The sequence below is a fragment of the Ctenopharyngodon idella genome, chromosome 18 (genome assembly GCF_019924925.1).
Source record: "Ctenopharyngodon idella isolate HZGC_01 chromosome 18, HZGC01, whole genome shotgun sequence".
In the NCBI taxonomy this organism is placed as follows: Eukaryota; Metazoa; Chordata; class Actinopteri; order Cypriniformes; family Xenocyprididae; genus Ctenopharyngodon; species Ctenopharyngodon idella.
Genome location: NC_067237.1, coordinates 24,273,098 through 24,300,764, shown reverse-complemented (window position 1 = coordinate 24,300,764; position 27,667 = coordinate 24,273,098). Strand labels below are relative to the sequence as shown.

The following is a 27,667-nucleotide window of genomic DNA, read 5'->3' as shown; positions in this document are numbered from 1 at the left end:
ATGAAAGGATCATACTTAGCATAGCCTGAGTATCAAAATACATATATTATATGCTATCTCAGTTACAAAGACACATTGCGATCACAAAACCACTGCAGAACACACTAAAGACTCATTTGAATGGAGGAGTTCTGCCCCGAAAACAAAGCCAGTATAATATTACTAGTAATTACCTAGAAATGGTCCTTTTTAAATTGTTGAAAATAAAAAGTAAGGTGGTGAAGACTGTACCTCTTTGGCATGTCTAAGGCCTCTTTCCCAGGCGCTCTCCACCGGAGGATCTAGAGGAGGCGGAGGGGGAGGCAACTCTTCTACGGCAGGGGTTCCCTGAAAGAAAAGAAGATTCAAATGTTGAGTTGAAATTTAAACTTAATTTTAATTCAGGAAGAAACAAAATAATAGAAAATTAGTTAAAAAGGATGTATACCCAGGGGTTAGCAGGCATGAGGGGGTGAGGTCCTCCACCTCCAGGAGGAGCTCCGTTAGGAGAGAAGGGGTCTGGCTTGGAAATGAGGGAATAATTGCCTTTATCATTGACTCCTGGATGGATGAACCTACAGATCATGCCCCATGTGCAGTTACCTGTCAGAGACCAGAGAGAAGAAATAGTGATATTTAAATATATTGAGCAGCCCATGAAGGTACAAAAAGGTGGACTCGTTGATTGGTGACGAACATGAAAGAGGGCAACAACTCCCTGCGTGATGGAGAATTTTATTTATTTATATTTACTCACCCTCATGTAGTTTCAAACCTGTATAACTTTCGTTCTTTTGCGGACCATAAAAGACGACCTGTTCAAAAATGTTAGTAAACAAACTGTTTCGGTCTGTAAATATATCTAAATACCAATTCAGATGCAGCTTCTGAAAAGAAAAGAAAAATCATGACCATTGTAGCCTAAAAATGTGTGTAAATTTCTTTCTAAAGCTACTTTTTGTAATGTCTATTTAATGCTTTTCTTATTTTACACAATAATGATTTAAAGTTATCTTTTGGGGGTAATTTCTCAGCAATTAATTAATCAGCACATCATGTAATTAATAGATTAAAAATTTTAATCGCTTGACAGCCTAGTGCTGGGTAAATTACTTATTGTAGTCGTTACTGATTCCAAATTACATGACAAAAACTGTAGTTAGCAACGTAATCCATTACATTACACATTTAAGGTAATATAATATGACTACTTTTTGATTATTCTTGAACTAACTTGTTTATCACATTGATTTGAATAGGATAATCTTGTACTACGATATAAAAATACGAAGAGTAAGAAAATATATTCCATTCTTCGTCATCAACAACATGAAGTGCATTAAAGGAATAGTTCACTTTCAAATAAAAATTTCCTGATAATTTACTCACCCCCATGTCATCCAAGATGCCCATGTCCTTCTTTCTTTAGTCGAAAACAAATGAAGGTTTTTAATGAAAACATTCCAGGATTTTTCTCCTTATAGTGGACTTCAATGGTCTCCAAACAGTTGAAGGTCAAAATTACAGTTTCAGTGCAGCTTCAAAGGGCTTTAAACGATTCCAGACGAGGAATAAGGGTCTTATCTAGCGAAACGATCGGTCATTTTCTAAAAAAAAAAAAAAAAAAAAAAAAAATGAAAATGTATATGCTTTATAGGCACAAATGATCACATCACAAGTGCTTCCACCAGAACGCGATTCCGTATTCTTCAAAAAGCTTACGCTAAATGTCCTACGCCTTCCCTATTTAACTTACGGAAAAAACGGAACTGACGCCACGTTCGTTCCGTAAGTTGAATAAGGACGGCGTAGGACATTCAGCGTAAGCTTTTTGAAGAATACAGAATCGCGCTCTGGTGGAAGCATTTCTGATGCGATCATTTGTGCCTATAAAGCGCATACATTTTGATTTTTTTTTTAGAAAATGGCCGATCGTTTCGCTAGATAAGACCCTTATTCCTCGTCTGGTATCGTTTAAAGCTCTTTGAAGCTGCAATTTTGACCTTCAACTGTTTGGAGTCAATTGAAGTCCACTATAAGGAGAAAAATCCTGGAATGTTTTCATCAAAAACCTTAATTTCTTTTCGACTGAAGAAAGAAGGACATGGGCATCTTGGATGACATGGGGGTGAGTAAATTATCAGGAAATTTTTATTTGAAAGTGGACTAATCCTTTAAATATTATACATATTTTCAGGGTTTCCCAGACTGGTGTTCATGATGGAAATGCAGGGGTTTGAGAGTTTTATGAAAATATTAAAAAATAAAATTAAAACAAATAATTTAAAAATAAAAATCAAAATAAAACACTTACTCCATAAGAAAAAAAAAAAAACTATTTTATTTGTTTACCTGGATGTCATGTAACTTAACCTACATCAGAGAACCATGAACTCAATTCTATTATTATTTATTATTATTATTATTGACCTAACTTAAACTTAAAATCTCAGGGGTTACTTTATGTTAATATATTAGGTCACAGAGGTTTAGCTGACAAAATAGTTGGGAATCCCAGCATTGCGTGTAAATATGAAATAATGTAAATTTGTACATTTTAAAGTGTTTGAAAGATGGTTAAATGACTCACTGAGTGATCAAATCATAATTAATGTGTTGGTCAGGTGCTTATTAGATATGTAATGTTGCAATGTTGAGAACACTTCCTAAAAGTGAAATGATTTTTGTAAATCCAGTGATGAAATTTTTCAGTTTTCAGTGACAGGCAGATAACTAATGTCTAATCTGTGTGTGCAATTCCACAAACCTGGAAGACCTTGTGAATGTATACTGTAAACAGTAGGCTTTTTTAAAAAGTAAAATTTAAAAGATAAAAATGTAGTAGGGAGAATCAATGAATTATGAATAATTTACTGCCATTGTGAGAATAACATGTAATCAATAAAAAAGTAACTGTAGTCGGATTACGAGTCTTTTAAAATGTTATATAATCTAATTACATATAAATATAACAATTTTTGGAATCATGTTACGTAATCCAGATTACATGTAATCAGTTACCACCCAGCACTGTATGTATGGATGTACAGTATGTATCTACATCACACAGTTAGATGATCTTGGGAGTCGGGAGTTTATCAAACCGAGCATCTACAATGGCGCAAGCACCTGTAACCCTGGTAGGCTGAAATTTCTTCTAACCCTTTAACCAGATTTCGCTTCTCTGTTTGCGATCTGATCATTTTAAGCCACTAAACTCCGGGAAAGTTTTCAGTCCAATTATCCAGTAAGCGAATACATTCAAACAATCAGTCCAAAACGGCACTAATGTAAAGAAAACCAGAGATGGCAGAGAGAACAGTGACTTGCAGTGACTCATTCCAGTGTCTGTTTAGGTTTAAAACACAAGCTGTCATAATCTGTATTTGCTTCCGAAGAGCGTGAGACCTCACGCATCACGCTGTGTGAAATACAGACAACGAAACATCAAAACATCCCACCGCTGTATGGCCAGATCATAGGCAAACTATGTTTCTCGGCCGGATAAAGCAAACTAGCATCTCGCTAGTAAAGTTTTGATGGATGCGGATTGTAATCAAGGTAAAGCCAATTGCAGTAACGAACAGGAGTTGTACAGTAAGCACGGGTGAGTCAGTTTTAATGATGTGCAAACAAACTGTTTGTGCACTCGATGCACTGATTGCACATTGTATTCATGCACACACAGACACATTTCAGGGCTCAACGCTAAGGATTTTTTATTCAAATTTTTACTTGCTCTGCCAAGATTTTCACTGGCCCCACAACAAATAATTAATAAAGTAAAAGAAAAGAAAATGGGCCTATAAAATAAGCCCAGTTATTGTTTTTGTTGTCTTTGTTACATTTAACCTTAATAAATAAGATTGACACCAAAAGCTACTAGATTAACTCGCTTAAATTTTAAATAGGCCTATTGTTATTTAAACAATAAACAGTAAGTAGTAAAATAGTAACAAATACTCAAATTACGAGTAATAGCACAAATAAATACAACAGAACTAACATATAAATGAAATAAACAGTGCTTTTCAAGTTTTTCATGTAGGTTTAAACAGGAGATTTTCAGGTACAGAAATTGTAATCTAATGTATAACTATTTAGCTATAGATTAAACTTTATTAAAGTTTGTCAGTCAAGAGCAGTTACAGATGCATAAATAATGTTTTGAAATGTTGAAAATATAAAACGTTGAATAGCCTACTGTTATTTGAAATTATTTAAAAAATGAAGACACTTTAAATGTGAAATTAAACCCGCCAGTAGGTGGCAGCGAATCACTGTTAATGAGCGAGTCATTGAGATTCAACCGATTCTTTCAAACGGCTGATTCATTCAGGAAGTGTTGCTCAGAGACTCAAAACAATTCTGTGGACTTTGTTTGGAACTATTTTCGTTGGCGAAATAGAGCGAAACAAGCGATTTGTTGTCTAAAATGTAAGTCACTTGATATTAAGTTGTTTATTAAACTGTACGCTGTATAAAATCAATATCACATTTGTAATCATGCTGATATTTGGAGAAAAACAGCGCTCTGTGTAATATTGGTTAACTATTAAATTATTAAATTATATAAATATAAAAGATATACAGGGTCATTTTTGCCCATTATCTTAAATTCTGGGTCATTCTAAAGGCATTTTAGGAGACTAAATCACGCAGTGAATGCGTACACTCTAAATATACACGCGCACTAACCTACTAACCTACTAGACTCCGTCACGTAGTGCATGCGTGCACTATGGATGTTTTTGTTGTTTTTTGTAAAGTGAGGGACATACTCGATCATTTCAGACCGTTAAATCAACCATTACGATATCATAGACGATATATATCGCACACCCTACAGCACTGGCCCGATCGGGCAAGTGACGGTTCCGTCTACTGTCCCGAGCATCGTTCACACTGGCCCCGGGCCATCGGGCAGTCCTTATTGTCGAGCCCTGCATTTCAGTACATTCACATTGTTTTAGTAAGTCTGAAGTGATCCGTGTACTGTAGTAGGTATATAATGCAGTCAGGTCAAGGCGGTTGGTTTAGGGGTTTCATTCTCTCTATGTGGTCCTGTTCAATATCGCAACTTGACATGTCTAAAACGTAAACAAGCTCTAAAAAGCTCTAAACAAGCTCTTTGCTGTTGCACTGTACACATACTGTACACTGAATTCTGAAAAGTTTTGTTCTGTAATTTTTTTTCATATATGCCTTGATGAGCATAAATGTATGAATTATATGGACTCCTTATATCATTTGGTTATTTGGTGTCCTTTTGGAGTCTCCAAGAGTTCTTTTTTGGAAAGACACATACATTTCAAATGAAAAAAGCTTGCAGAAAATACAGTTTTGTGAGAATCAACCTTAAATCTGATAGTTTACTTGGCTGGATATAGCAAATGATTACAAAATGAACAATATAAATGATGTATGCTTAATTTCATGATAGGTAAGTAATTAAACGCACAAAAGGGTGCAATTAAAAAAAATTTATCTATTGACAGCCCTAATACAAAATTAAGGCAAATATCTAATCAGCTAATCACATGGCAGAAACTCAATGCATTTATGCATTTAGACATGGTCAAGACGATCTGCTGAAGACTAGGGAAGAAAGGTGATTTAAGTGACTTTGAAACTGGCATGGTTGTTGGTGCCAGACGAGCTGGTCTAAGTATTTCAGAAACTGTTGATCTACTGGGATTTTGATCTACTGTTGATCTACTGGGATTGCACAATCTCTAGTGTTTACATAGAATGGGCTGAAAAAAGAGAATATCCAGTGAGCGGCAGTTCTGTGGGCGAAAATGCCTTGTTGATGCCAGAGGTCAGAGGAGAATGGCCAGAATGGTTCGAGCTGATAGAAAGGCAACAGTAACTCAAATAACTACTCGTTACAACCGAGGTCTGAAGACCTCTCTGAACGCACACCACGTCAAACTTTGAAGCAATTGGGCTTCGGCAGCAGAAGACCATACCGGATGCCATTCCTGTTAGTTAAGAACAGGAAACTGAGGCTACAATTTGCACTTGCTCAACAAAATTGACCAATAGAAGATTGGAAAAATGTTGCCTGGTCTTACGAGGCTCTAATTCTGCTGCGACATTCAGATGCTAGGGTCAGAATTTGACAAACAACATGACAGGTTCGGAAATTCGTATCATGTGCAGCCGACAAATCTGGACACAAATCTCTGAGGAATGTTTCCGGCAACTTTTAAAATCTATGCCACAAAAATTAAGGTTGTTCTGAAGGCAAAAGAGGGTCCAGCCATATACTAGCAAGGTGTAGCTAATAAAGTGGCCAGTGAGTATGAGTGTGTGTACGTATATATATATAGTTTTATACATTTTAAATAATTTAACGCATTAACATCAAAACCATCTGCTGTTTTGCTGGATTTGCTCTGAAAATAATTTGCTCAAGTGAAAGATACTGTATTCAATTGCTCCCCCTACTGTTGTAGTTTGGGCATACACAGAACAAACTAAAAGCAAATGACATGCATATAAAACTTGAACAACTTTACTTAATGATAACAGGCTTTCTATTATTTCCTTAAGCTACATAAAAAAACTCAGACTACTAAGAAAGTATGTCAAAGTTAGTTCCAGTATCAGCTGAAGCATGACATTTAGAAACACTGTATCAGCAGATTTATAACCATTCAGGAAAGCACATGAATGAAGAACTACCTTTCATGAAAAACCTGCAGATGGGTCGGGGTCTGATCTTTCTGTCCATGGGGTCCTTGACCTCCCCTTCTTCAAGGTCATCATCCTGAAATGAACAGGAAAAACACCTCTTACAGTAGCAATTTATAATGACTGGTTATTGATATTTTTGTTTTAATCCAAATCAAGGGCAAGTGATTTAATTTATCATTCAAAAGTTTGGGGTCAGTAAGATTTTTTAATGAGAAATTATTATTCAGCAAGGACGCATTCAATTGATCAAAAGTGTCAGTAAAGAGTTTCACAATGTTTCAAAAGATTTCTATTTCTATCACAGTTTCCAAAAAAATATTAAGCAGCACAACTGTTTACAACATTGATAAAAAAAAAAAGAAAAAGAAAAAATGTTTCTTGAGCACCAAATCAACACATTAGACTGATTTCTGAAGGATCATGTGACACTGAAGACTGGCTATTCAGCTTTGCCATCACAGGAATAAATTACATTATATTAAAATAGAAAACAGTCATTTTAAATTGAAATAATATTTCAAAATATTGATGTTTTAAATGGAAAATGAATAAATAGAGCCTTGGTGACTTTTTTTTCAAGAACATAAAATCTGACTGTCCCAAAACTTTTGAATGGTAGTGTAAATATATTTTATTTACATATTATATAATTAGTCTATTATGTTATCACTTCATATTGAGAGTTTAAGTATTATCTGCTTCAGCAGCAGCGTGTCATTTCTTTTGATTCTAGAAACGAAAAAAAAATATCTTGCATTCAATGGCTCCCTCTACTGTTATGGCCTGGTCAAACAATAGACAAAAAAAAATCTGTGCATTATGCAAAACTTCCACAAATGTTGCCTAAAAACTAAAAACTCAGGCTACTAAGAAAGAATACAAAAGTTTCATCGTCAAAAACATTACAACTGTCATAACTGAACAGATTGAACAGCTCCTATAATCATAAGAATCATAAATGATTTCAAAATACTTACATCTATTTCTCCCTCATCAATCTCTCCATCATCTTCCTCTTTCTTTTTATCACGGAACGAATCTCTCCTGCCTCCTTCCCTTGAGTCATCAGATTTTCTCAGCGGTGTGTCTTTATCTGGAGGCAGAATTGGTTTTCTTTCCTTTCTCTTCCGTCTCTTCTCCTCCTCTTCATCATCCTCTTCCTCGTCTTCTCCATCCTCCCCAGCGGGACCCTTCTCTGCATCGTCCTCCTCAGGAGCAGCAGCGCTCATCTCTTCTGGAACCTCCTCGTCATAATCCAGCTCATGCTCATCCAGATCTCTAGACACAGAAGATTCGTCCTTCACTACCACCGCCGCCGCCCTCAACCGCCTCCTCCTCTCTTCTTCCTCATCATCATCTTCCTCAAGCTCTGCACAGCCAAGACCAGGCTTTGTGGTTGCCTCATCCTCCTCATCTCGTTCTTCCTCCGCTGGGGTAAAAGGTCGCTCGTGCTCTGGGCCCGGTGAGTCAGGATCCGGTGATCTCGGCGTCTCAAGGATTTCTTCCTCCTCCTCCTCCTCCTCCTGGCTAGCATTCTGCCTGCTTCCTCGGACAGTCAAACCAAGGTCTTGTTGGTGGATGTCTTCTCTCTCCTCCCTGTCCATCTTGTAGTCTTCCAGGTCTGAAATCTCCTCTGGATCTTCTCTGCCAGCTACTACCCTGTCTCCATCCTCAAAATCTGAGTCTCCTCCTCCCTCCTGTAGTTCATTTTCATCATCATTCAAGAGCTCACTGTCTGACACTCCCTTGTCTGCTTCTGCTGGGGACTCAGGCGACTCAAGCAGCTCGTTGTCGGAGAGACCCTTCTCCTCCTCCTCAGGAGATTGTGGGGACTGGGTGGGGCTCTCAGGCGTATCCATCAGCAAGAACTCTGAAGCAGACATGCAATGGAAGCCAAAAAGTTAATTCAACAATATCAGGCACATTCAAAACAGTCTTCCTAAGTTAACAGACGATTTACCTTCAACCCTCAAAAACCCTCCACAGCAGAATTACAACACTTGCTAAAATAATACCATAACATATTTGTGGGAATATACAGGTAAAATCTAAACAAAACACACTAAACTGTACCACAGAAACAGTTTTGACAAGAACACACAAGGGGCTCTGCTTACTGACACTACTGAAAACACTTTTTAGAACAAACATATTTGGCATGTACTTTTAAATAAATATTACACTTTTAAAAAAAAAAAAAAAAAAAATGCTTTAAAAATGATTTTATAACCAACTGGCTTCTAAAACTCATCCTACAAACAAACAAAAATAAGGTCAGTGTTAATGCTTTGGCTATCTGACGGTTGACTTTATACTAAACAAAAGCATTATAGATATTTCTATTGTCAACATATCAAGAAACTTTAAGGTGTTTTTTTGTTTTGTTTTTTAAAACGAGCTATTGTTTGTAAAATTAAAAAAAAAAAAAAAAAACTGCGGTAGATATCTTATATACTAAACTGGCTTTCAGAATACTTTTGTCGTTAACATGTATATTTTTTAATGACAGTAGTGGCTAACACAAAGTTAACAGTTTCATTAAAGTAACAATCACTTTAATATCAGTGTTATTTAGGTGAAAAATATAGTTACCATGATATTTTCTTAAGGGTAGTTCTGCATAAATATAGCTCTTATTAAACGAATAAATTACCTTACTAGTTCTTCCATAATAACACCTCTTTATTAGCCTGCTAACGTAAAATAGCTTAACCGCATTCAAACTTTAAAAATCAACTTTCCATACCACACAAAGGCCAATCATTGAATCATCTGGAACTTGTTTACCTTCTCAGATTTAAGGCAATGGATTCATGAGAGGGAGACCGACACATGTCTTACTAGCCGCTTTATCTTTAATCGGAGAGCTCGTTGATGGCGATGCGGCTAACAGGCCCGAATCCTGCCCGCACACTAGAAAACGATACCATTTCCGACATTTTCAGAACGACCGCGCCGCTTAAACGCCGAGACTTGAGTTTAAATAACACATACGTTACTTTCTAAATCTAAATTCGCGAGTTACGGCGTTGCACGATGTTTCTTCGATGCGCACTGGCTAAAATCTCATGCAACAATAAAGCGTTCCCTCCTGCACAACACACGGACATCGCGTATTAAAACACATTCGGTCACCTTTCAAACCACAGAGTCTCGAGAGACAGGGTCTCAGTGTAGGGAGTCACCCGGTCTCTTTCCTTGGGGTGACTGTGTTCAAACAGTGAACGATCTGTCTGGGGTTCTTATTTTTCTCTAACGGAGAAATGCATAAACCCTGCACGACACAGTGAGAGCGGCCATTACACAGACGTCATCAAAGCTCGACAAAATGTTTTTTTTTTCATTGAATATAAAACAAGTAATAGAAAGTAAGATATTATTAAATTATTACTAAGAAACATATTAAGTATACAACATATAAAGAAATATACTGAGGCATAATATCATGAACACACATAAACGAAAATTACGTAAAAAGAATAGATTATATAAAAGGAGAAAAATGAGGTTTCAAATATCATTTAAAACATTAAAATATCATTTAAAAAAAAACAGTAAATACTGCAATATTCCATAAAAAAAAAAAAAAAGAACTGTCAATTTTGATTTCATGGTGATTTTATATGGAGGACGAGAAATGACTTACGTATAAATAAATAAATAAATAAATAAATAAATAAATACGTAAATGCAGAATTAAATAAATAAATGTAGAAATACATAAGTAAATAAGTGAATGAATAAATAAATAAATAAATGACGAAATAAATAAATGACGAAATAAATAAATAAATAAATGCTGAAATAAATAAATAAATGAATAAATAAATAAATAATTAAATGCTGAAATAAATAAATAAATGAATAAATAAATAAATAAATGCTGAAATAAATTAATTCAAAAATGCAGATATGCATAAATGAATGAATACATAATATTTTTTATGGAATATTGCAGTATTTACTGTACTTAATTATTTTTTTCACAAACAATTCATATTTAAAGTCACCATGAAAGCAAAATTGACTAGCCTATTTTTATGAAATATTGCAGTTTTTAATAGCTATAAATTATTTATCCATACTGTTTTTTTGTTGTTGTTGTTGTTGTTTTAAGTATATGCCCTTGTAATCTTTTATCAAAATAAGTTTCCTTTCCACATGCAGCATCATCTCTTCTCTTCTCTGATGACGTTTACTGGCATAAGTCCCTACATTTTTTCTTGTTTCTTGAGAATCAGCTCATTAAGTCTGACGTCACCGTTTCATGGGTCCAAACGTCAAATGTTGTTCCAAACAGCAAACTAAGCAATTTCTGTCCCTCCATTGACAGCTACACAACTACCGCTTTGACGCTTCAAAAAATTCATAAAGAGATTGTAAAACTAATCCATATGAATTGAGCAGTTTAGTCCCAAATTTCTGAAGAGACACGATTACTTTATATGATGACCAGGTTTAATGTAGGCTTTTATTCACATATAAACATTGAACATAAACAAGCTCAACCAAACCTGCTTGACATGCAAGAACAAACCTCTTGCGGAAGCTCAAACGTTATGGAGCCCTGCACATGACATGCAGAAAAAAAAAAGTAAATTGTGCGCACGATTTACAATTTTGTTCCCTCGATTTGCTAAATCGTGCGCACGATTTAGTAAATCATGGGAACTAATAAGTAAATTGTGCACACGATTTATAAATTGAGGGAACGACTTAGTAAAGTGTGCGCACGATTTAGCCTATTAATTTTTTCCTGCATGTCATGTGCAGGGCTCTATAAAACGTGCTGCGTAACACATGAGAATAAACCTCATTGGTTCTCACACGTCAAGCGAACATGCTTGAGCTTTCGTTTACCATGATGTGCGAGTTGATGAATGTTTATATGTGAATAAAAGCCTAAATTAAATCTGTTTAGCCTCTAAAGCAATCGTGTCTCTTCAGAAAATTTGGACTAAACCGCTCAATTCATATGGATTAGTTTTATGATCTCTTTATGAACTTTTTAAAGCATCAAAGTAGTTGCATAGCTGTCAATGGAGGGACAGAAATCGCTCAGATTTTTATTAAAAATATCTTCATTTGTGTTCTGAAGATGAACGAAGTCTTACAGGTATGGAACGACATGAGGTTGAGTAATTAATAACAGAATTTTCATTTTTGGGTGAACCAAAACCCTTTAAGCTTACCATAAATGTGTAACATGAAGTATTTTCACTTGAAATGAGTGAAGGCTTGGACCCGGAAACAGTATTCCTTACATCAACTTAACAAGAAGACTATCGCAACTTCCATTTGATATTAATAATAGGCCTTGGACAAAGTAGAAAAGAAGTCACAACAAAGTTATCATGTGTCCTTATCATGTAAGTGTACATTTTTCAAAAGTACCATTCATTTCTTTGGGCGTAGAACTTTGTGTGCACCTTTAATTATAGCCTAGTGTGCCTCAAATAGTGTGCCTCAAATAACTCAAGATACACGAATTACCAGCGAGCTCTTCCACTAGGGGACGCTATTGTAATGAAGGTATCTACAGTTAAAATAGTGCATTTACTAGCGCTCCTGTACAAGATCAGATTATTTGCTCGTCATGTCAAATACTTCATATCAGTGCATTTTGTTTTTTCATCAGGGGTTTACAGCCGACACTGCATGAGAGCTGTTTTGGTTCCACTCTACAAGAATGATGTCTGGTAAGAGACGCTTTATTCTCTATCTTGAGAAGTTATCGATGTCAGTTTCCATAATACGAAAATTTAATCGATTTTCTTTTTGCATAACTCCGTTACTAAAAGTATTTTTGAAGACAAATGTGTATTTATATAATATGAACTTTTAGCTTATATTGTAAGCATTTTCTAAGACAAATGGCTTATGAGCTATGTTTTACAATACTGAAATTCTTGTTTCGTTCAAGTCTGTGTAATAGCCAACGGTTCAGATAGAACACCTCGGTGCTAATGATTACTAATGTTCATAAAATGAGATAAAATATACAACTGAATCTTTCATATATTGCGATATAAACATTACAAGCAGAGCATACATATTTTTGAAAATAGATTTGAGGTTCTCAAGTTCACATAATCTTCAAGCCGCCAAACTGTATTGCAAAATTAATGTTACTACTTTAAAAATGTGCAAAACTCTGAATTATTCGTTTTTACGTGGTCAGTCGAGAACTATAATTATTTACAGAGGATTAATGAAACATCTGCTTTCCTGTTCAGGCACAAATATAAGAGAGACGGTGATTCTTTACATCAACACTAGGCTGTCTACCTAAATAGTGAGCTCCCTACCTAGACAGCGTTTTTGGAACAAACCTGTGGCGCCCCCAAAATGCTGTCTAGCTCACTAGGTTGTAAGACACAGCCGTGTTGTTTTCCTTAGAGCGCATTCTACTGATTTATGATTCTGGTAGTGATACAGTCAATTAGGAGAGCTAAGCAAATGTGAATGACAGCCCATTTCATAGCAGCACGCCTGACTTTCACCATTAATGGAAATCTCTGAATCAAGCTCAGAGAAAAAAAAAAAGGAAGAGCTCTTCTTTATATAGCCTATGTGACAGTAGAATATTATAGTGCTTCTGTTGAAAAGCATTATTATTTACATATAATTATTAATAACATTTAACTTTATAATCTTAAGATTTTTTTTCTTCAATTTCAAACATGTCCCTCATACAAAAAATCATGTAATTTTTTTAATTCATGCAAAGACGGCATACTAGGGACACACACATTTGTTTCCCTCTTCAGTTTACATGATTGGAAACCGCAGAGCTCTTGTCCATATTTGCATTGCCAGAGCAGTAATAATGGAATATGAAATAGAGTAAGATGAAGTCCGAGCAGGGTTTTGCAGGGTTGGGAAGTCGGGATTGAGTTAAATTACTTTTCACATCGTGTCCACCTCAATTTATTAGGGAAGCCCCGAGAGGCAGTGCAGTCTTATTTACAAGGCAAAGAGACAGCTGAAAAGAGCAACAGATGTCTGGATTTTTCAAGCTTCTGTGTACCACGTTTTGGCCCTATTTAGTGGCTTTAATGAATTTCAAAACACTATTTTCAGACTAGAATTAATGTTCAAATATGTAATCAAAAGAATATTTTTGGTAAACATTGTGTTGTTGCATTATGATGAGCATACAGCAGAGATTTGCAGTCTTTTATGCAATATACACACTGAAAAACAGTGAGTTCATTTGAATGAAGATCATTCAATTTGTAAGATCATTCAATGCACAGAATAAAAACATTATAGAGGTTGCATTTGATTTAAAGATTTTTGGTTATTAAACATGCCATTTGCCACAGCAGCTGTGTGGCTTTAAGTCTTTCTGTGATTTTTCCTACTTATCGCTGTGCACCACTTAAAATGTCTCATTTGAATAATTAAAAGCTTCTCATCCTGTCTCAATAATGTTCAGAGGAAGTCTCCTAAAATCCTTACTAGAGCAAGTGTTATGGGAATATTTGTAAAGAGAACAAATAGGAAGTCTATGTTAGTCTGCATCATGTTATTTTAATATGTGATGCTCCCAACTCTTGTACTTCTGCGTTCAGGCTTATCTTTTTGTGCCAGATGAAATGGACTGTTATTTAGCAATTAACAGACGGCTATGAAATCCTTTTAACAGTGATTGAGACTTGCTTTCTCCCTGCTGACTTTATTCCAGGTTGATCAATTGGATGGACGATTGCATTAACGTGTGAAAAAAAAAAATTACTCTGGATTCCACTTTTAATGGAAGGATACTGTTACAGATTAACACTGAAGAAATAATGGGTTGCAGTCAGCAGAGGAACATCATTATGTGTTTGAAGCCAAGAAAATTAAACAAGATACTTAATAAGAGAAAAGACCATCAATAAAAGCTGGAACTGAATAGATAGTTTTTATACCTTCTTTAGTGTTTTGAACAACAAACAGATTCTATTCTGCTTTCTTAATCCTCCACCAATTTGATTTCTGACTGTTCCTTCTCATCCTATATGTATTTACATCAAGAGGACTAATCATGCCAGAAAATGTAAGCTCCAGAATGGACACTCCCACCAACATCTCCCTGGTGGGGCCTGGGGACCCTGTGTCTGAGTCCCTGGAGTATAAGACCGTATCTGTGTTCCTGGTGCTGCTGGTGTGTGGCGTGGGAATAGTGGGAAACATCATGGTTGTGATGGTGGTTCTTACCACACGCCACATGCGTACACCCACCAACTGCTATCTGGTGAGCCTTGCGGTGGCGGACCTGATGGTTCTGGTGGCCGCGGGTCTGCCAAACATCTCTGAGAGCCTGATGGCTACCTGGGTGTACGGGCATGCTGGGTGCCTGGGCATCACTTACTTCCAGTACCTTGGCATTAACGTGTCCTCCTGTTCAATCACAGCTTTCACTGTGGAGAGGTAAGACTTAAAATGAAAGGAAGTAACATAAAACTGGATGAAATTAAAGAATTTGTTCACTTCAGAATTAAAATTTCCTGATAATTTACTCACCCCAATGTCATCCAAGATGTTTATGACTTTCTTTGTTCAGTCGAAAATAAATTAAGGTTTTTTAGGAAAACATTCCAGGATTTTTTTCCATATAGTGGACTTCAATGGGAACCAACGTGTTGAAGGTCCAAATTGCAGTTTCAATGCAGCTTCAAAGGGCTCTACACAACCCCAGCTAAGGAATAAGGGACTTATCTAGTGAAACGATTGGTCATTTTCTAAACAAAAAAAAAAATATATATAATATATATAAAACCACAAAACCTTTTTAACCACAAATGCTCGTCTTGCACTGCTCTGCGATGCGCCGCGTATTATGTAATAACGTTGTAAAGGTCACGCGTGACGTAGGCGGAAGTACCGATCCAGTGTTTACAAAGCAAACGTGCAAAGTGCTAAGTCAAACGCCCTTTCCAAAAAAAGGTAAAACAACGATGTCAGACGATTTTGAATTTGGAGGAGAAAATGAGATGGAGTTTTTCGCCCTAACGCGGTACTTTCACCTAGACCTTTCCAACGTGATTACGTAATGCATGGCACATCACAGAGCAGTGCAAGACGAGCATTTGTGGTTAAGAAGTATATATATTTTTTTTTTTTCTTTGCTAGATAAGACCCTTATTCCTCGGCTGGGATCATGTAGAGCCCTTTGAAGCTGCATTGAAACCGCAATTTTGACCTTCAACCTGTTGTACCCCAGTGAAGTCCACTATATGGAGAAAAATCCTGGAATGTTTTCCTCAAAAACCTTAATTTCTTTTCGACTGAATAAAAGAAAGACATAAACATCTTGGATGACATGGGGGTGAGTAAATTATCAGGAAATTTTAATTCTGAAGTGAACTAATCCTTTAAGTTAAAATAAGTGAAATAAAATGAAGATAATATAAAATGCCCTAAGAAGTCTAATGAATATTGATAGTCTTTGTGGCTTATTACTTATGCGTTGGGTATACAAACAAAATTGACAAGTTAATATCTTTTCTCTTTTTGCCATGAAGGATTTCAGCATTTTAAATATTAATATTTAACCTTCTGGTGGTCTTCAGTCATGAATTTTTTACAATTTTTTTTTTTACTTCATCAAAATTGTACGAAACTTTGTGAATTTTGTGGCACTTGTTATGTGAACACAAAAAATCGTGGACATGATTAGAAAAAACTAAATAAATCTTATATAAAAGTCAAACTTGTGATCTTTGACCACAATAGGAAATGAATGGGAAATTACAGAGGGAAAACAAAAAGCCATTTTATTGGGTACAATCTACAATCAGCCACGATGAAGATTATGTCTCTAAATGTAAATCCAAATGTAAAACCTAAAAAAAATGTCTGAAAATACACTTGTAAGCAACTAAGGAATACACAATCCTTTATATATACAGGCATCTAGTGGTTAGACTATGGTATTACAAATGATTTTCTTTATTTTTTCCATCGGATAGCACCAATCCACCTTCTATGCACTGGATTTGAAATACCCTTGCTCTATTTTAAACTTGAACACTGTTAATTGAAAATAGTATGTAAAGTAAATAGTGCATAATTTAGAGGTGAATACCATTAAATCCACTCAAAATACAAAATATCAAAGAATAAGTATTACTGAATCGAAATATAGTACATTACTTATTGCATAACTTAATGTCTTCTGTCTGTTTTGACCAGAGAGGATCACAAGTGTGACCCCTAAAAGAGGAATAGGCTTACCAGAGGGTTGAATATTTTTAATTAAATAATATACATTACTAACATCTCTTTGTTCCACAGATACATCGCCATATGTCACCCAATGAGGGCACAAACTGTCTGTACGGTTTCCCGAGCCAAACGCATCATTGCTGGGGTGTGGGTTTTCACCTGTGTCTACTGTATGCTCTGGCTCTTTCTGGTGGACATCCAGGTGAACCCTGACGGTCGTGTTCAGTGCGGCTACCGCGTCTCTCGAGACCTCTATCTGCCCATTTACCTTATCGATTTCGCCATCTTCTACGTTATCCCGCTACTTCTGGCCATCGCTCTTTATGGTCTCATAGCCCGAATCCTTTACCTGAATCCTCTGCCCCACCCACCAGATTCGGGCACCATAACCGCCCCCACTCTCAGGAGGAGCTGCAAAGAACCAGCGGACGCCGGAAAAGGAGGTCGTCAGGGACGGCCAAAGAGCGCGCTTTCTTCCCGGAAACAGGTAGGTGTGTGTGTGTGTTTCTGCATAAGTTTGTTTTTAGACAATTGTGCATTTTGATATCCACTGAGATTGCAGTACAGGGCAAACGAGGGGCAGTTCTCCTCTCCTGTACCGTGCCTTATGATTATTATCTCATATTTGTTTTTTGAAAGGTCAGTTCTTTTTTCTGAGAAGAATGTTTCACTCTACTAAATGTCAATTTGTGGGAAGAAGAGTGTGTTGATATTTTCCTGATGCAGTTCAAAATAGTGTTTAAAATTGACACATTTAATTGGCAGAATTTAGATAATCAAGTCAAATATATATATTTTTTATTTGATTCCATTTAAATTTGTACAAGTGCCTAATTTGGTGTAATAATAAAAAAGAGACAATCATTTAAAACCTAGTTGCCACTGGTGGCCATTTTAAACTTAAAATATCATCACATAGAGTGCACGGCAGTATTTCCTTCACCCAACAACAAACACAGTGTGAGCCTTTGTGTCACAAACAAATGATTTCTAGGTACCAATTATTTTTGATGATTCAGTTAAAATAATTCACAGCTTCGAATTCACTCACGAATCAGAGGTTTGAACCAGATTCACTCATTCAGTGAATCTTTAGGAGCCGTTCACAACTGAACCATAAGTCATTTTTCATGAACCAGTGATGTATATTCTTTACAAGACTTACACTAGTCTATTTATTGACTTGTTGTTTATATATTAAGGTGCAGTGAATAAGGTCCAATTGTACATACATGTGAACTGAGTGTAAGAAAAGGTCTGTTGGGTTGATACTGTTATGTATGGAACCATTGCCAACACATTTTACTGATAGCATCAAAGTGGAATTTATACTAAATGCTTTCTAAATGTTTTTTTTTTTTTTTTTTTTTTAATGCTGTATACAGCACAATAATATATTTGCGCACCTACTTTGTGCAAAGAAAGTCATATATGGATGCAGACCAAACATCTGAGCTCTTTTTTTTATTATGTGAAAGGGTACATAATGGCCGAATATCATCATAAAGCAGATCATTAGGATCTATCTCATCAGAAGAGAGGCATTAGGGGCCATCAGGGTACAGTCTGGGTCTACATTACCATCACTGCATCAGCCACAGCTATGTTGTGACACTGGAATGATGGGCTCTGTGATAGATCATAGATATTAGAGATATGATCTATGCATGCAATGAGAACATGAAAGACATGCAAAGGCCAAGAATTTCAGAAGATCTTCGATGTATTTATGGTTTAAAGGCATGTGGATGTTTGCTCTGAATGATGATGAATTTACACAATCACAATTGAAACTAAATGAAAATGAGATGTTGCACTGGCAACTAGCTAAAATAATATAAGTTTTTAAATAAATTTAAAATAAAGTTTTTTTATATTTTATTTTACTTCAGTTAACTTTTATTTAATTTCAAGTAATGATTTTTTTTTTTTTTTTTTTTATGATAATAACCCTGCAAGATATACAGATATACTTATTGTAGTCCTGAGACTTTAATGATAGTTTAGACTTCATTGGAGTGTCAAACAGGGGAGAACGGATATTATCATGAAATTCAGGCCATTCTATGACCTTACATGTACGTGTCCCTGTGTTTACCGGAAGTGCACTTACAGTGTGGCATGCTATACTTAATGAGAAATGAGAAATGTTGCATTGGCAACTATAGCTGAGATAAAATAAATGTACAGTTTTATATATATATATATAGTTGTGGTCAGAATTATTGCCAACTTTGGTAAATGTGATCAAAGATGGTTGTAAAAATAAATCTACATTGTTTATCCTTTTGATCTTTCATTAAAAACATTGCAAAAATCTAACCTTTCATTGAAGTAAAAGAATTAAAAGTGGGGGGAAAATCACTAGGTGATTAGGAACATGACATTGTCCAGCCAGGACTTCTTGTTCCAAAGGAGTATAAACATGAGGAAACGCAAAGGCCAAATTCCCTTAATCATCCATCACAAGGAATAAAACCATTTCCACCATAAGAAGTTCCAATCAACTAAAGATGTTACAAATCTGCCTGGAAGAGGATGTGTATGTATCATCCTATTGCACGGTGAGGATGAGAGTTTGAGTGGCTGAAGACTCTAAGGATCACAGCTGGAGAATTGCAGAAATTAGTTGAGTCTCTGGGTCAGAAAGCCTTAAAGGGATAGTTCACCCAAAAATGAAAAATCGACTTGCGCAGTATGTGTACGGTCATCCACCGGAAGCTAGTTATTTGAATTTATAAAGTTTTAAATATGGATATTTTTCTTACAAAAACACATCCCTTCGCTTCAAAAGGCCCTTATTAACCCTCTGGAGCTGTATGGATTACTTTGATTATGGATGGATGCATTTGTTGTTGTTGTTGTTGTTGTTTTAAAACATGGCCCCTTATTCACAACCATTATAAACCTTGGAGGACTATGGATATTTTTAAATATATCTCCGATTGTGTTCGTCAAAAAGAAGATAGTCCTATACACCTAGCATGGCTTGAGGGTGAGTAAATCATGGGATAATTTTCGTTTTTGGGTGAACTTTAAAAAAATATCAAACTGCACCTTCATCACTGCAGGTTGTTCGGAAGGGTTTCAAGAATAATCCTTCTCGCTCATCCATAAACAATCTCCAGCATATTCAGTTGTCAGACCAGGACCGGCTTCTATGGTCAGATGAAACTGAAAAAATAGTTTTTTGGCAGAAAACCCACCAGATGGGTTTGGTGCACACAGGGATAAAAAGTACCACAGTTAAATACATGCTGGATCTTTAATGTTGTGGGCCTATTTTTCTCCTGGAGGTCCTGGACATCTTGTTCAGATACATGGCATCATGGATTCTATCAAATACCAACAAATAAAAAGTCAAAACCTGAAACCACCTCTGTTAGTAATCTTATAATAGGCCGTGGCTGGATCATCCATCAGGACAATGTTCCAAAATAAACACAAAAATGGCTCACTGAGCACAAAATGAAGCTTCTGCCATGGCCATGCAGTCCCCTGACCTGAACACTATAGAAAATGAGTGGGGTGAACTCAAGACAAGAAGCACTAACATGGAGCTGGGAATCTGAAGCATCTGGAGAGATTCTGTATGAAGGAATGGTTTCTGATCTCTTCTCAGGTGTTCTCCAAACTCATCAGGCATTATAGGTGAAGACTCAGAGCTGTTATCTTGGCAAAAGAAGGTTGAAAAAAAAAAAGGTGCCAATGATGCCAACGTCTTTTGGAGAAAAACATTTATTTCCTAAAGAGATTTTCCCCACATTTCCAATTCTTTTACTTCAATGAAAGGTTAGCTTTTTAGAATTTTATAATAAAAGATCAAAAGAATTAACAATGCAGATATATTTTAACAGGCTTCTTTGTTCTTATTTACCAAGGGTGCCAACCATTCTAACCACAACTGTATAGATATACAGATAATGTCATGAAATTCAGACCATGCGGTGACCTACGTGCACGTGTCCCAGCGACTGTGTTTACCTCAAATGTGCACTTATGTGGAGACTCGTGTGAGCCTCAGATCAAAATCTGAAGATTCAAGAGGGCCCCACTTGAGCGGAACATTTGCATAATATGATTTGTGATGTTCACTCAAGTATGCTTAATACTCCTAGAGATTATGCTCTTTGAGGTTAAAAGAGCGGCTCCCTTTCTTTCGCTTTTGTACCTCGGTTACACCGCACCTCCAGCGCTTTGATCACTTCATCTGCAAATTTCATAAAGTTCAATACGATTCAAGATGCCTGTGCCACCGCAGTGGTTGAGTGAAGTTATCTCTCCTAGGAATCTGATAAAGTCATCACTACAGTAGAGGCTCCCCTTTATTTAACCTAATCATGAGTAGCAGCCGGCTTTGTTTGTGCTGTGTTAAGACCTTGTTTTCCATTGATAAGCAATCACAATAACCAGATATTCCAAATACATATTCAAATTGTCACTGCCAGTCATGCAGTCATTATCTCCTGCTTTGTTAATTAAAGGAGCTCCTCCCAGCCCCACACAGCTTCAATTAGATGCTTTGTTGTGCAGACAATTTTGTCATTATTATTGAAGGTCTCCGTCACCGGTTGTCTATCTCCAGCATGAGACAATGAGTGCGCTCGAACCCCAGAGGAGTCCCTGTGAATGTTAATGTGAGGAATTTTTGTATTTATTTGTCGCTTGAACTAAGTAAGGAGACACTAGGGAGGACTGCTTTGTTTTCTTTGACAGTCAAAACATAGTGTAGATATATTCCATCCTTCTCACAGGGGTTCAACAGTGTTTGCCTGTTAACCGTCACTGACACAAAGATGATGTTTGACTGATGTTTGACTGAGTGTCTCCATCTTGTTGTCTCTCTCTCATTCTCTCTACCGATCCCTCTGTTTTCATGCCATGAACAATAATGTAATATGTAATTGTGTCTTTTTGAGATCTAGATAAGGATGAATTTTTTTTTTTTCTAATGTAACTTAAAGCACTCTGTCTAAGCCTGTTTGTACATTTTCTCTAAAAATACCTCTAAATATATACTGTATACACTAACAAGAAGACATGGAAAAATTGCGTTGTCATTATGCATTATTTTCATCGATCATGTACATGTGTTTTCCTGCCTTGGATGCGCAAATATGGGTTTATAGGTTTTCTTTTGATCTATTGAACATTGTTGCTGCGAATTCTGCTATAACATTACCATGGTAACATTATCTAGCTTGTTAACATTGATGTGTTGTAGAAATTGTGAACATGACTTATGACAGTTTTGGGCGCATAAGTTTTAAAGGGGACCTATTATGCAAAATTCACTTTTACATGGTGTTTGAACATGTTGGCAGTGTGTGTACACAGGCACCCTATAATGATAAAAATCCATCCACTCCTTTTTTAAAATCCCTATAAATCATAACAGTTTCTCAGAACAAGCCATTTGCAGATTCTGTACAGAGTGATGTCACTGTGTACAGGCCCCGCCCACGACTGTTGACAGACACTGCCGTATTAGCATAGACCCTGCCCTGAGCAAGTTGCACACAGTCCGCCATTGTGTCTCAGCTGTAGCGGCAAGAAAGCGATTGAGGTGTTTTGTTGTTAGATGTAAAAATGAACATCGTCTTCATTTACTCCTGACATCTGAGCCGCCGAAGACGCAGTGGTTTAGTTTTACTTTTGAAGGGAATGCGCTACAGATCTAATATACATACAATTTCTGTCCCTGCTGTTTACGTTCACAGACATAACCGACTGTGTTTATGTGAGCTGTGTTTTTGACATAACCTTGTTTATTTTGCAGTTTAAGCACAATAAAACGTGAAAGAGGAGTTAGTTTAATACTTACGAGACGTGCCTTCTGTCAGCCAGCAGTCATGACTGTCATTCTGACAGTCATTTATTACTCACCCTCATGTCGTTCTACATCCGTAAGGCCTTCATTCATCTTCGGAACACAAATTAAGATATTTTGATTAAATCCGATGGCTCAGTGAGGCCTGCATAGCCAGCAATGACACTTCCTCTCTCAAGATCCATAAAGGTACTAAGAACATATTTAAAATAGTTCATGTGACTTCAGTGGTTCTATGTTAATATTATAAAGCGACGAGAATACTTTTTGTGCGCCAAAAAAACAAAATAACGACTTTTCAAAAATATAGTGATGGACCGATTTCAAAACACTGCTTCGGAGCTTTACGAATCGAATCAGTGACTCGGAGCGCCAAAGTCACGTGATTTCAGCAGTTTAGCCGTTTGATAGGAGATCCGAGTCACTGATTCGATTTGTAAAGCTCCGAAGCAGTGTTTTGAAATCACATCACTATATAGTTGAAAAGTCGTTATTTTGTTTTTTTGGGCGCACAAAAAGTATTCTCGTCACTTTATAATATTAAGATTGAACCACTGTAGTCACATGAACTGATTTAAATATGTTTTTAGTACATTAATGGATCTTGAGAGAGGAAGTGTCATTGCTTTGAATGCAGGCCTCACTGAGCCATCGGATTTAATCAAAATATCTTAATTTGTGTTCAGAAGATGAACGGAGGCCTTACGGGGTGTGGAACGACATGAGGGTGAGTAATTAATGACATTATTTTCATTTTTTGGTGAACTAACCCTTTAAACTGATATAGCTTCAAAACGCATGCAGATAATAAATTTTCATGATGAAGAAGAACTGCAATGTCCCTGAGCGTGATCATGATAGAGATGATAATCAAAACCAAGCATATGTCTTGTTAGTATTTAGCAGAGTATCCAATGCATGCGGGAGCTGTGATTGAAGGAAGCACAATTCTGGATAGGGGGCAGGGAGCAGCAGCTCATTTGCATTTAAATACACATGCACGAAAACAGCATGTTTTGCTAGCACTCAACCATAGGTATTTACAACATGGTATAATAAATGATCTCTGGGGAATTTTGAGCTGAAACTTCACAGACACATTCTGGGGACACCTGAGACTTATATTACATCTTGTAAAAAGGGGCATTATACGTCCCCATTGAAGAGTTGAAAATTATTAATAGATTACAGTAGGCCTCTTTTTCCAGTAGATATGTTTATGAATCAGCTAATTTAAGCTTAACTATTTGTTGTAGCTTGTTTTTCCGTCTTAAAATCTTAACATTTATTAAACAAAAAAATAAATATGTTGCTAAAATAAATAGTATCTTTGTTATATGTTATGTTACAGTATATCTTAAATATATTTTAAAGTCTCTAATGCTTCCAAATCAGCATTTATTTGATTAAATAAAGGAAAACAGTGAAATATATATTTTAAATGTAATGAATTTTTAGCAGCCAGTACTTCAGTCTTCAGTGTCACATGATCCTTCATAAATCATTCTAATATGCTGATTTGGTGCTCAAGAAACATTTCTGATTATTTTCATAACAGTAGTGTAAAAGAATTAAATAAAAATAAATAGAACAGAATAGAAACAGACTGAAACATTGCTATCATCCTTCTCTTTCTGCATTTTGTCCGTCGCAGTTTAAAAAGTCAAATGTCAGGATTTTTATCTTGTTATACAAACACTGTAACTTGCTACAAGAAAATATTCAAGATTCATATCATTAAAATAAACTGTTCAAAGGAGTAAGGTTAAATTAGCACATGAACATCTGTTCACACTATTAACAACTTCCTGTCAATGGCACGAAAAACAGCTTGTTAAAAAATAGAGCAATATGTGACCATGAGGAACATGTTTGCCGTTATTGTTAGAAATACTGAAAAGGGAGTCTTCTGAATTCATAAGCTTTGAGCTCACATTTGAACTTTGAACTTAATTACATTTGCTGTATGTGATTACATATAGAAACTTCAAAGAACCACTTTTATCATTTCTCGCCTCTTCAGGTCACAAAGATGCTGGCAGTGGTGGTTGTGCTCTTCGCCCTGCTGTGGATGCCGTACAGGACCCTGGTTCTCATTAACTCCTTTGTGAGCACGCCATACCTGGACGCCTGGTTCCTGCTCTTCTGCAGGACCTGCATTTACGCCAACAGTGCAATCAACCCTGTCGTTTACAACCTGATGTCCCAGAAGTTTCGCTCGGCCTTCCGTGGGCTGTACCGCTGCCATAGGGAAGACTTGCACCAGCGGACACTCTCCATGCTCCAGAGCGGATACAGCCTAGGAAGAGACCCCCGACTTTGCAGCAACACCAACGGCACCAGAGACACACCTAAGAAAATTGGTTCAGTCACTCCTGAGCAGAAACAAAACAAAGGCATGGAGAACAAGAAAAATATGGACAAGCTAATTAGCGATGGCGTAAAAAATGAGATTGATCCAGGCATCAACAAAAATGCAGTTGAAAACTGCAACATAGATGAATTGAAAACCTCAGTAGACAAGGAGATGCCTACAGTGGAGAACGTGGACATGAGCAAGATTAATGATAATGGGAAAATAATGGAGGAAAGCGCTAATACTACTCAGGATATTATCGCTGACATGAGCAACACAGAGCAGACACAGCTAGCCTGCGGTGAATTCAAATCCACTCTGGGGGAAGCTAGACAGAATGACACAGAGCTAAATCACAGCATTGTATAGATCAGTATACTATATTTAAACAGTTTCAAGAAAAAGTATGTGAACCACTTGCAGAATCTGTGAAAATGTGAATAATTTTAACAAAATAAGAGAGATCATATAAAATGCATGTTATTTTTTATTTAGTACTGTCCTGAGTTAGATATTTTACATAAAAGATGTTTAAATATAATCCACAATACAAAAAAAAAAATAGCTGAATTTATTAAAATGACCCAGTTCAAAAGTTTGTGAACCATTGATTCTTAATACTGTGTGTGGTTACCTGGATGATCTACAACAGTTTTTTTGTTTTGTGATGGTTGTTCATGAGTCCCTTGTTTGTTTTGAGCAATTAAACTGGCCAGTGTTCTTCAGAAAAATCCTCCAGGTCCTGCAAATTCTTCAGTTTTCAAGCATTTTTTGCATATTTGAACCCTTTCCAGCAGTGACTGAATGATTTTGAGATCCATCTTTTCACACTGAGGACAATTGAGGGACTCAAACACAACTATTAAAAAATGTACAAACATTCACTGATACACCAGAAGGAAACACGATGCATTAAGCAAAACTTTTTGAATTTGAAGATCAAGGTAAATTGTACTTAGTTTGTCTTCCGGGAAACATGCAAGTATCTTCTGTTGCTTCCGAAGGGCAGTACTTAATGAAAAATAAAATGATATTTAAACTAAATAAGAACAATTTGGACATCTTTATTCTGTTCAAAAGTTTTCACCCCCCGTCTCTTAATGAATCATGTTTCCTTCTGGAGCATCAGTGAATGTTTGAACCTTTTTTAATAGTTGTGTTTGAGTCCCTCAGTCGTCCTCCATGTGAAAAGATGGATCTCAAAATCATACAGTCACTGCTGGAAAGGGTTCAAATATGCACAAAAAAAAAAAAAAAAATGCTGGAAAACTGAAGAATCTGCAGGACTTGGAGGATTTTTCTGAAGAACAGAGCTCAGTTTAACTGCTCAGGACAAACAAGGGACTCATGAACAACCATCACACAACAAAAAAACAGTCGTAGATCATCCAGGTAACCACACACAGTATTAAGAATCAATGGTTCACAAACTTTTGAACGGGGTCATTTTAATAAATTCAGCTATTTTTTTGTCTTGTGGACTATATGTAAACATCTTTTATGTAAAATATCTTACTCAGGACAGTACTAAATAAAAAATAACATGCATTTTGTATGATCTCTCTTATTTTGTTAAAATTATTCACATTTTCACAGATTCTGCAAGTGGTTCATGCAACTGTACATTTCATTGAAGTGGCAGGGTTGATCAGTGGAGTCTGGTTGTTCATTTTAAAACCAGATCTTGAAATTGGGACCTTGTTTGTATGTACTAAAAGGCGTCATTCTTTCTCTCAAGTGGAGGTGGCAAGACTGTAGCCACTCTCTCCTCATAATTTACAAGTGAAACCATTTGGCTGTCAGATCCAGCATCACATGCCTCCTAGTGCTAGAGCTCCAGCTAGGGCTACTTGATATAAAAAAAATCATATTGTGATTATTTTGACAAAACATTTAACTATTATTTTGATATCATATTGCTGCTGCTTAGAAATGTATAATTACATAGAAACAGCACCCATCAAAAATAAAAGGCTGGAATGTGCTACACGACTTTTAAAATCTGAACAGATTTTTAAACACTATGCATCATACACTTGCTGTCTTTGTAAATGGTTACAGTGGAAAACCTGACCATCAAACACTAAACAACTGAGGATCACACACTACCAGACTTGTGGAAACATGTGCCTCATTGCTAGGAGACATGTGACAGATGAAAACAATATGTGCTCTATCTTCCGATAGACTGGATAGAATCATAATCTGAAGCTAAAAAAAATCATAGTCTGAGCCTATCATACACTAAGTGATTTTATGTGAAATCTGAGATATCAAACTGCCCAAAATCTGCAGACTGGCTATATCTTTCAACAAGCTTGAACTCTTCTATACGGCAAATCAGGGCAAAAATATGGGCAAAAGTTGTGTAGTGTATTCCAGCCTTGAACTGTTGCTCCTAGAAAGCAATGAGCTTATAGTAAATGCAAATTAAAATTGGGAGTTTTGATTAAAGGGATAGTTTACTCAATAATGAAAATTATTTACTCACCCTCATGTTGTTCCAAACCATGTTCTTACTTATGTGGAACACAAAAGAAGATATTTTGAAGAATGTTTTATTCAGTTTTAGTTCATACAATGAA

General features: G+C 36.2%; 2 protein-coding genes across 6 annotated transcripts in view; one reads left to right on the top strand and one right to left on the bottom strand.

Moving 5' to 3' along the window:
• Positions 1 to 9,997, bottom strand: part of zc3h18 (zinc finger CCCH-type containing 18) — a 37,986-nt gene extending 27,989 nt beyond the window's left edge. For 3 of the 4 annotated variants that reach the window (XM_051870087.1, XM_051870089.1, XM_051870090.1), the window contains exons 1-5: positions 9,817 to 9,997; positions 7,659 to 8,551; positions 6,670 to 6,754; positions 428 to 582; positions 232 to 327 (exon numbers count right to left, since the gene is read on the bottom strand). In XM_051870087.1, coding sequence (XP_051726047.1) covers positions 232 to 327; positions 428 to 582; positions 6,670 to 6,754; positions 7,659 to 8,540 — 1,218 coding nt within the window. In that variant the 5' untranslated portion in view covers positions 8,541 to 8,551; positions 9,817 to 9,997. The other variant, XM_051870088.1, reaches the window with a different exon arrangement.
• Positions 9,998 to 12,234: 2,237 nt separating this feature from the next.
• On the top strand, positions 12,235 to 25,535 carry trhr2 (thyrotropin releasing hormone receptor 2). 2 transcript variants are annotated; one of them, XM_051870397.1, is made up of 4 exons: positions 12,235 to 12,380; positions 14,704 to 15,099; positions 16,966 to 17,383; positions 24,750 to 25,535. In XM_051870397.1, exons 2-4 carry the CDS (start codon positions 14,714 to 14,716, stop codon positions 25,449 to 25,451), a joined length of 1,506 nt encoding a protein of 501 aa, XP_051726357.1. In that variant the 5' UTR covers positions 12,235 to 12,380; positions 14,704 to 14,713; the 3' UTR covers positions 25,452 to 25,535. The 2 variants fall into 2 exon arrangements, with proteins under 2 accessions (XP_051726357.1, XP_051726356.1); XM_051870396.1 differs by having other exon boundaries at positions 12,249 to 12,380; positions 14,372 to 15,099.
• Positions 25,536 to 27,667: the final 2,132 nt, after the last annotated feature.

What these genes read in the sequence shown, in the direction of transcription:
- trhr2 (XM_051870397.1), top strand. Translation starts at nt 14,714, where the DNA reads ATGCCAGAAAATGTAAGCTCCAGAATGGACACTCCCACCAACATCTCC. An exon ending in ACAGCTTTCACTGTGGAGAG is followed by an intron (nt 15,100 to 16,965) that starts GTAAGACTTAAA and finishes TTTGTTCCACAG; the next exon opens with ATACATCGCCATATGTCACC. An exon ending in CGCTTTCTTCCCGGAAACAG is followed by an intron (nt 17,384 to 24,749) that starts GTAGGTGTGTGT and finishes TCGCCTCTTCAG; the next exon opens with GTCACAAAGATGCTGGCAGT.